This window comes from Micromesistius poutassou, assembly GCF_964030765.1.
Source record: "Micromesistius poutassou genome assembly, chromosome: 11".
Lineage (NCBI taxonomy): Eukaryota > Metazoa > Chordata > Actinopteri > Gadiformes > Gadidae > Micromesistius > Micromesistius poutassou.
The window spans coordinates 7,929,580-7,939,474 of NC_140281.1; the positions used below are offsets into that span (position 1 = coordinate 7,929,580).

The following is a 9,895-nucleotide window of genomic DNA, read 5'->3' on the forward strand; positions in this document are numbered from 1 at the left end:
ATCCAGAGAAGACAAGAGCGGTCCAAGATTGGCCTGTCCCCACCACTGTCAAACAGGTACGCTCCTTCCTGGGCTTTGTAGGATATTATAGGAGATTTATCGCTTCCTTCTCAAAGTTAGCTGCCCCCCTCAATCGCCTTCTCCAAGGGACAGCCAGCCGCTCCTCGGCACCAGTAACGTGGACCGCAGAGTGTCAAACTGCTTTTGAATTCTTGAAACAACAGTTGCTCAGTGCACCCATCCTGGCCTTCGCTAATTTCAATCTACCCTTTAAGCTATACACTGATGCCAGTCTGGACGGCTTGGGTGCAGTACTAGCCCAGGTGCAGGAGGGCAAGGAACGAGTGATAGCTTACGCGAGCCGCAGCCTGGTTCCGGCCGAACGAAACGACCAGAACTATAGCTCCTTTAAATTGGAGCTACTCGGTATGAAATGGGCTATAACCGAAAAGTTTAAGGACTACCTTTGGGGCGCAACGTTTACCGTATTCACTGACAACAACCCGTTAGTACACCTCGACACCGCCCGTCTTGGTGCGACCGAACAGAGATGGGCCGCCCAATTGGCCAATTTCTCTTATGACATCAAGTATCGGCCAGGTGCCTCTAACCAAAATGCAGACTTGTTGTCCAGGCTCCCAGGGGCCCTGAGTGCAGGTGTCCAGGTGACAGAGGACAGAGCGGAGGCCACCCCTGCTGAACCACCGACCCACCTCGGAGACCCAGAAGAGACGCCCTGGTTGGAGTGGCAACGCCAGGACCCCGACCTCCAACAGATCTGCCTCTGGGTAGAAGTGGGCACGCTACCACCGGACCTGGACAAGCGTTCCCTCTCTCCCCAGATGCGCCAACTACTGCGTGAGTGGGACCGACTGAAGATGGACAGGGGTCTCCTGATGAGGCAGGTGCTAGAACCTGATACTGGGGTGACAGGCCTCCAAATAATCCTCCCGCCTAAGTGCTGTTTTGAACTTTGGCTGGAGTACCACCGGGCCGCGGGGCATAGTGGAGTGGAGAAGGTCCTGTCCATTCTAAGACGACGGTTCTTTTGGCCAGGAATGAGTAGGGACGTCCGGGTGTGGACGCAAGAATGCCCTACGTGCGTTGTAAGTAAGGCCGGCCCTGAGATTCGTGCACCCCTGCAGTCAATAAAATGTAGCTACCCCTTTGAACTAGTAGGGCTAGATTACCTATCCTTGGGGAGACCGGCTGATGCCTTCCCATACATCTTAGTTATTACTGACTTATTTTCCCGCTACGCTCTGGCCGTACCCACACGGGACCAGACAGCCACAACCACGGTAAAAGCCTTATGGACAGCCCTAATCCAGCCGTTTGGGTGTCCAGAACGAATTCTGACCGACCAAGGGGGCGCCTTCGAGTCAGCATTGATGCGTCAACTCTGCGAGTTGTATGGCTGTACAAAAAGTCGTACCACCCCGTATCACCCCCAAGGGAACGGGGCATGTGAGCGGTTCAACCAAACAATTCTGGGATTGCTGAGCTCGCTGGATCCCACAGACCACCCGCGATGGCATCACAAACTTCCAGCCCTGATACAAGTTTATAATAACTCTGTCCATGCAAGCACAGGGATGACCCCCCACTTTGTTCTGTTTGGACGCCATGCCAGACTACCGATTGACATGATCCATGGAGTGACCCCGCCCCAGCGGCGAGGTACCCTCGAAGAATGGGTCCACCAGCACCAAAATACCCTGATGGACGCTTACGCCAGAGTGCAGCTATACGTCTCCCGCCGGCAGGCGTGGGACCAGAAACGGTACAATAGACGGGCATTGGCGGTTCCTCTGCTACCTGGCGAGCGAGTGCTGATCAAGAACTTCCGCAGAAGGGCACGGGGGAAACTGACATCAAGGTGGCTTCCCACACCTTATGTTGTGCTAGATCGACCCCGGCCAGAACAGCCCGTCTACCTCATTCGCCCGGAAGGGGAAGAAGGGCCCACTCGCACTTTGCATCGGAACAACCTCCGCCCATGCCCAGCAGGAGTGCTGGCCAGCCCGCAGGTACAAGAGGAAGGCCCACCTGGGGCCAATGTGGATGTCCCGCCCCAGTTCAATCTTCCCAGTTTCCTAGTGCCCCCGTGCCCCTCCCGTCCAGCTGTCACTGGTGTCTCGCCTAGGGCAGTACACCCCACGCTACCCCCCGGTCGCTTTTCCCCTATACAATCCACCTCCATTCCCATAGGTCCTCCAAGGCCTTCCTTAAGCATCCCCACCATGATGCCTCCTCACCCCCCTACTGCCCGACCCTTTGAGTTAGGGACCCAAGGTAGGACCACTGGGGGGGGACCAGGGTTAGTAAATGATAGGAATGTCGTTAACAATGATTCGTTGTTGATTAATGATAGGAATGTTGTTAATTATGATCCGCTGTTGGTTGATGATGAGGATGTTGTCTTAAATGATGAGGTATCCGTGTCCACTGATTCGGAAGGGGACCAGCACACCATGGGGCCGCGTCGCTCCCAGCGAAGCAACTTTGGGGTACGACCTACACGCTATACTTGATTCACCAGGTCGGGTGACCATGGATAAAGGGGGGGGGAATGTCACGGAAGGCGACTAAGGGGGGGGAACAGTATATTAACTGGAAAGACTGCTTTCCCCCCCCCCCCCAGATCCCGAACAATAGACTCTGGCTAGAGCCGATATTCCCTGCCCCTAGGGGCACTGTGGGTTGGGGTGTACGTTGTGTTTTCAGTATTTCCTGTACACAGAAGAAGGGACCAGGAAATAAAAGGGGCGAAAACATGGAGTTCGGAGCGCCCCTCAGCCCGAGGACACGGGGATTGATGCCTGGACGCCGACGACAACCCGGACCGCTCATCACTACCCGCTACCTCCAGAGGACTACGCGACCAGACTTCGCAAGCCAGGAAGGACCTTTCGGACGTGTCGTCGTTTCCCTACAACGCCTGCGAGTCCCAGTCAGAAAGGGACGTACTCTAGCGGAAGCGTGAGTGAGTCGGATTCCGAAACGTCTGATCACCCTGACGCACCGTTTTTCTGTTCTGTCTGTTCTGTCTAGAGGATCTGGTGCAGGTCTTCTGGTCCGCTCCGGCCTCCGTGACCAGCGAGGGACGGCGCCGGCGGACGGATCTCCACTCCACATCCTAGCGCACTGTTTATTTGGTTTGCTTTGTTTTTCCAACTCGCCGTTTGAGGGACTGGTCTGGCGCGAGTTGGAACGAACGATTTTATACTCTTTTACTGTTTGTTGTCTGTTGTAGGGATATTTTATCAACAAGTCTGTCCTCCTTGTATGGGACCCCTATAAACCAGGGGGTGGCTACGGCAGGCCCTGTTGGATACCAGGCTGATTTGTTCAGCGAGCCCTTCCTTCTGTGTTCTTGAGGTTGGTCCCCCTCACGTGTGTTCAACGTGTGCAGTGTGTAGCGTTCGATGTGTGCTGTGTGAAGCGTGCAGTGTGTAGCGTCCAGCGTGTAGCGTCCAGTGTGTGTAGCGTGCAGTGTGTGTAGCGTGCAGTGTGTGTAGCGTGCAGTGTTTGTAGCGTGCAGTGTGTGTGTAGCGTGCAGTGTGTAGCGTGCAGTGTGTGTAGCGTTCAGCGTGTGCAGAGTTCAACGTGTGCAGTGTGCAGAGTTCAGCGTGTGCAGAGTTTAACGTGTGCAGTGTGCAGAGTTCAACGTGTGCTGTCTCTACAGGCTTGCAGTGAGGGCAGGGTGTGCAACGTGTGCGGTGTAGTGTGCCGAGGTTGGCTCATGAAGGTATGGTTACGGTTATCCAGAGTACCAGCCTACCCCCTGGTTTTCTCCCTCCCATATTAAGTGATAGGTAGATTTGACTTACTTGTGTTCCTTGTTTTATGAAATTGTATTAATAAAGCATTTCTGTTAATAATTGATCCATCGACTGCTGTTGTGGTATTTGGGGGAATCCTTAGTTAGGGGTTTGCGCGACAACTGTTTGAGCGCGGAGGCAGAACGGGCGGAACTCATCGCGATCATCTTAAATGTTGCTGCAGCGATGCATCATATTATCCGTTGCATCCACAACATCTGCATCGATCAATGAAAGATTGGAGCATGAGTTAGAGACAAACAGAAGAAACGCCGAACAAGAAAGGCATGGCGAACGACTGCGTTACCGGAGGAAGAGAGCGTCTTCTTTGGCTTAATTTCACATCTAACAAACACTGGAACAAATGTAGTGACTTCTGCGTTTAACTGAGAAAACAGGACGGGACTCTATAATGTTCAGCTAACTGTTGTCAAAATAAGTGTTACGAGAGTTGGCGCATGTGTGTGCGCGAGAATGGCAGTGTGTGAGTGAGTGGACAAGCGAGGAGAGCGAGTGGAAGCGGTGTCAGTTTAGTGAAGTAATGAACGAGTCCGGTTGTGTCTGTGCAAACGTGCACTGTCAAGTTAGTGAAACTAAGAATAAAATACCCAGCCTGTCAAGAATCGGTGGCATATTCAAACCTATAAGCAGACCCATTGCCGTTCCCCCCAAGAGAACATCGGCGCTGGAGGGAACGTCTCCCCAGTGCTCCTCGACTATGGTCTGGGAGAGGACAGCAGGAAAGGTGTAACATAAAAATAAAAATAAACGTTTTCTATATACGCATGCAGCTGTGCTCATGTACTCATGTACTCAACTCATCAACTCATGTATTGTAATTTATTGTATGATGGGTTACGATAAGACCTATCATTTAGCGTTCACCACGAATGACTGAAAAGCAGTGCTGTGGAAATTGCATTTAAGTATGAGAGACAATTTTGCACGTTGAGCCACGACTGGGTGACTCATTTAATCAGTTAGCAAAACCCAGCAAAACAACCCGCACTGTAACAACAAACTCTGCGCCAGGCTCATACGTCATAAGACATTTAAAGGGGCAGCGATCCCTTGGACAGTAATGGATAAACAACACAGTGTGTAGAACAACACTTCAGAACTACACATCACAGGTGAATTATGCAAGAATATATGCATGTGACATTCACTACAGTGCCACATTTAAATATGTGTTAAACCATTCAGTGAACAAAAGGCAACAGGCTGATTATCATTTAGGGTGTGGGTGCCACTCAATGACATGCAAACGTAGACCGAAGCGTCATCAACACACCCTCAACTGGTCTGAAATGCCGACATCCTACTGCTCATTCACATATAAGGTAATTAACATTTCCGCTGGCTAAAATACTACCTGAGGGGTAGTCTTTTTTCAGGAGGTCCAACGTCAGGATATGTCATTCACATATACGGCCCATTGGTAGAATAGCGGGAGAATAGACGGTTGTACGTCCATATGTGAAAGCAGCTAGTGATAGAGCCCATTGCACTCCTCGGCTGTGAGGTCTGGGGCCCACTCACTAACTAAGATTTTATAAAATGGGACAAACATCAAATTGATACTCTCCATGCTGAATTCTGCAAATGAATACTAAAAGTCCAAAGAAAGACACCAAATAATGCATGCAGAGCAGAATTAGGACGATATCCAATCGTTATTAAAATTCAGAAGAGAGCCCTATACTTTTTATAGTACATTTATAGTATAATATCTGATATGTTTATATATTTTGTATTTAATGTTTTATACTTATTATACTATATTATACTATATACCTGACCTTTTTATTTTATTGTTCACCTGCTTTGGCAATGCAAATGTATATTTCTCATGCCAATAAAGCTTTTTTTAATTGAATTGAATTGACTAGAGAGGCAGAGAGAGAGTAAGAGATAGAGAGCTAGAGGGAGTAAGAGAGAGAGAGCTAGAGGGAGTAAGAGAGAGAGAGCTAGAGGGAGTAAGAGAGAGAGAGCGAAAGCGAGAGAGGGGGGCTTGGTCTACGAGGCTCAGTAGTGTACCTCGTAGCGAGCCTTGTTGAACGACAGGAGCCCGTCTCATTACAGGGCCTCCACACACACACTGCCTCCTCACATCCCTCCCCCGGCTACTGCTTCTCATTGGCCCGCAGGCTGGGGAGCCACAAAGGAGAGATTTAGAGACCTGCACTGAAATATTCCTCTCCTGTACTAAAACAATCTCTCTCTCTCTCTCTCTCTCTCTCTCTCTCTCTCTCTCTCTCCTCCCTTAACCCCTAAAGATGATCCACGCATTGATGTATATGCATAGCAACACTCCAGGCGCTGGTCATCTCCCGTCTGGACTACTGCAACTCGTTCCTAGCTGGACTCCCGGTCTCTGCTATTAAACCTTTGCAGCGTATCCAGAACGCGGCAGCGCGCCTCGTGTTCAACCTACCTAAGTTCTCCCATGTGACTCCCCTCTTCCGCCACCTCCACTGGCTCCCTGTAGTAGCCCGCATCAGATTCAAGATGATGGTACTGGCATACAAGGCAGTCGATGGAACTGCCCCTGCCTACCTCCAAGCCTTGGTCAAACCACACACCCCAGCTCGATCCCTCCGCTCAACTACCTCAGCTGGACGTCTGGTACCGCCATCACTAAGAGCAACCAAAGGTCGATCAGCTAAATCACAACTCTTCTCTATCTTGGGACCACAGTGGTGGAACGAGCTCCCTGCTGATGTGAGGACCGCAGAGTCACTCACCAGCTTCCGCAAACGACTCTAAACCCACCTGTTCAGAGTTCACCTAGACTCTACATAGTCATTCAGTCCCTTATTTGTCTGTTGCACTATTGTTTGTTGCACGTCCGGGCACTTAATGAACGCACTTCATGCAGGTTGTATTCATTCATTGTACTTAATTGTGTAGCATGTACTTAATTGTGTTGTGCATGCATGTTGTGTAGCATGTACTTAGTTGTGTACAGAGATGTATAGTAACGAAGTAGAACTACTCTATACTGTACTTAAGTACTAAAATGCTGTATCTGTACTTTACTGGAGTATTATTATTTTTTTTATATTCCACTTATACTTCACTACATATTTTTGATGAGTTTAATACTTTTACTCCAATACATTTTTCATGTGCTGAATCGTTACTCGTTACAATTATAAAAATGTTCCCATTGATTTCTGTTGGAAGACTCATTGCTCGTTGGCCGGAAACGGAAAAGGGGGCTGTTTACGTTTGGTTGTAGTCTTTTCTTTTGGTTCTCTGTCTCAACAGTAGGGCTAGAACCGAACAAAAAGACTACAACCAAACATAAACAGCTTTCCATTTACGGCCAACAATGAGTCTTCCAACAGAAATCAAAGGGATTTACAAAATGTGATAAAATAGCAATCAAACACGACAGAAACTGTATTTCGCTACGATACTTGATTTGGAACATCAACAAACACCACTATCCACTCAGTGAGTTGCACATTTCTGTAAACAAATTTTTAGGGTTGTTTTAAGGACACGTCACCAGCCATTCTGAAGCAGGCAGGGGCGATTCTAAATGAGCCAAATACCCGAGACAGGATTGTTAAAATAAACAATAAACAATATGCAGTGAGGGGCCGTCAGGGCCAACAGGGCCTTCTCTGCTGGCCCTGTCAAAATCTAAATTATATATATATATATATATATATATATATAAAATTAATTTTATTACATTAATATGTGTCTGAACGCATCTTAATTCCATATTTCTTTCAGTACATTACAATATAATTCCAGAAGGAAAACAGTTCTTTTTGTAAGGCTGAGCTCAGCTGAATAACACATCACAGCTACATGGACCAGCGGGGCCAGCACTAGAAGTATTGCTAGCCTTCTGCTGAAGCTACCACCTCCCATTGGATAATAAATTTGACTGATGTGTGTCATCAGCCAATCAAATGTTGATGTGTAGTGATAGAACGCCCCCAGGGCCCAGCAATATGCCGGCGCTGGCCCCCGGTGATGTCATCAGGGAAGTTTGAAACATTGGCGGGTAGTGAGAGAGAGTTGATATGAACTACTATGGCCACCGCCTTCACACCACCTAGCGATCCTGTTTCTGATCTCCTTCGTTTGCCTTTTTCAAGGCGATCGTTTGGAGAGAAGACAGAGTTAATTTAAAAAAAAAAAAAACTTTTGACTGCTTTCCTTTAATATAAACATAACACAATACTTTTACTTTCAGTACTTGAGTAGTACATTTTAAAATAAACTACTTGCAATACTTAAGTACAAAACATTTTGAATACTTTAGTACTTCCACTTAAGTGGGGTGTTTAAAGAACACTTCTACTTCTACTAAAGTCACTTTTTTGATACAGTACTTGTACTTTTACTTAAGTCTGGGTCTTTAGTACTCTATACATCTCTGGTTGTGTAGCATTGTGTGTAGCATTAGCTCAGGAGGTAGAGTGGGTTGGCTGGTACCCAAAAGGTCGCTGGGTCAATCCCCGGCTCTTCCTAGCTGAGTGTCGAGGTGTTCCTGAGCAAGATGCCTCACCCTAATTGCTCCCGATGAGCTGGCTGTCGCCCTGCGTGGTTGACTCCACCATAGGTGTGTGAATGTGTGCATGAATGGGTGAATGTCAGTCAACACTGTTAAGTGCTTTGGATAAAAGCGCTATATAAATGCAGCATAAATCACCGTTTAGCAGTAGCTAGCTATCACTGCTGTATACGGGGAATGGGATTAGCCTGGCAATTGTTAGTACTTGCACTTGGTTCTATGAACATCTTTACTGTACAGACGGCTATATATTGTTTCACTTCTTATGGCAAATGTACTTATTGTAAGTCGCTTTGGATAAAAGCGTCTGCTAAATGCCCTAAATGTAAATGTAAATGCACACACACACACACACACACACACACACACACACACACACACACACACACACACAACCTAGTACAGCGGTGTGTGGGGCAGCACGGTGACTCTGGGGGTCTCCTCTACGTGATGCCCCCCCCCCCCCCTTCCTCTCAGGACAACCGGTCCTGATCCAAGGAGCCTGAGGAGGAGGAGGATGAGGAGGATCAGATAGGAGACGAGATGCAGGATATTACACAACACAAAAGACAAATGGAGGTATTAAAACAGCAAAGGCGACAGGGGCTTGGAGGCGCTTTGTAATTCTCCGGTGGTTTCAATCATTCCTCCTGCAGACCAAAGCATCAGGAACAGGAGGAGCGAGGGGGGACAGGAGATCATACTGTCCCTGATGGGACAAAGCAAGGGCAGGAGAGGAGCTGGTGTCATCAGACCAGCAGGCCTGATGGCCACAGACCACCATGGTGTCACCAGGCATAATACAATGCTGAGGCCCTCACCAAGCCTGATGGCCTCATGTCCGTGTTCTGAGGGATCACAGAGGACTGACTGATGGCTTCATGCTTTATCTGCTGCCCAAAGCAACTCCAACAATCTATTTTGTTGGAACTGGAGAAACTGGTGAGAAGACTGGTGAGTCTTCCTCATGTGAGAAGCTCAGAAGCTTCTGGTTCATGGATCTGGGAGCCCGACGTGAGAAGAAGGAGCTAGAAGATGTTCAGATGTGGTCACGTCATTTTAATGGATCGCAACAATTAGAGCCTGTTTTTTTATAAGAAAAACTAATTTTGTCTAATTGGATATTGTTTTGTAAAACAGCCAATCACTCAGAGCCATTGATGTGTTAGCCAACGTGAATCACACTGGGAGAGAACGAATCAACATACATTCAAACAGAGTAATACTATTAAACATCAAAGTAACAATAAGCATCCTGCCCAGTGGATCAGAACTATAAATGCTGGTCTAACGAGCTGTTGAAGGCGTTGGCTCATGACTGCGCTGCAGCCTGCGTGTATTATGCATGATGGGGGAGACGTGTGTGTGCGCCGTTATTAATAAAATGTGTACACTGAGCCCAGGGGTCCTGTGTTGTCAGGTTTCCAATCTAGCTCAATTTCCTGTGTGTGTGTGTGTGGGGGGAGGGAGGTTCTGGGGTGTGTATGTGTGTGTGGGGTGGGGGGGAGTTCTGGTGTGAGTGCGTGTGTGT

At 48.2% G+C, this 9,895-nt stretch overlaps 1 protein-coding gene across 1 annotated transcript; it reads left to right on the plus strand.

Moving 5' to 3' along the window:
• Window positions 1-1,391: 1,391 nt before the first annotated feature.
• Window positions 1,392-2,146, plus strand: LOC311355548 (uncharacterized protein; the record flags this gene model as incomplete). Its single annotated transcript, XM_084475313.1, has 2 exons — window positions 1,392-1,783; window positions 1,909-2,146. 2 exons carry the CDS (start codon window positions 1,392-1,394, stop codon window positions 2,144-2,146), a joined length of 630 nt encoding a protein of 209 aa, XP_084331439.1.
• Between the last annotated feature and the right edge of the window lie 7,749 nt (window positions 2,147-9,895).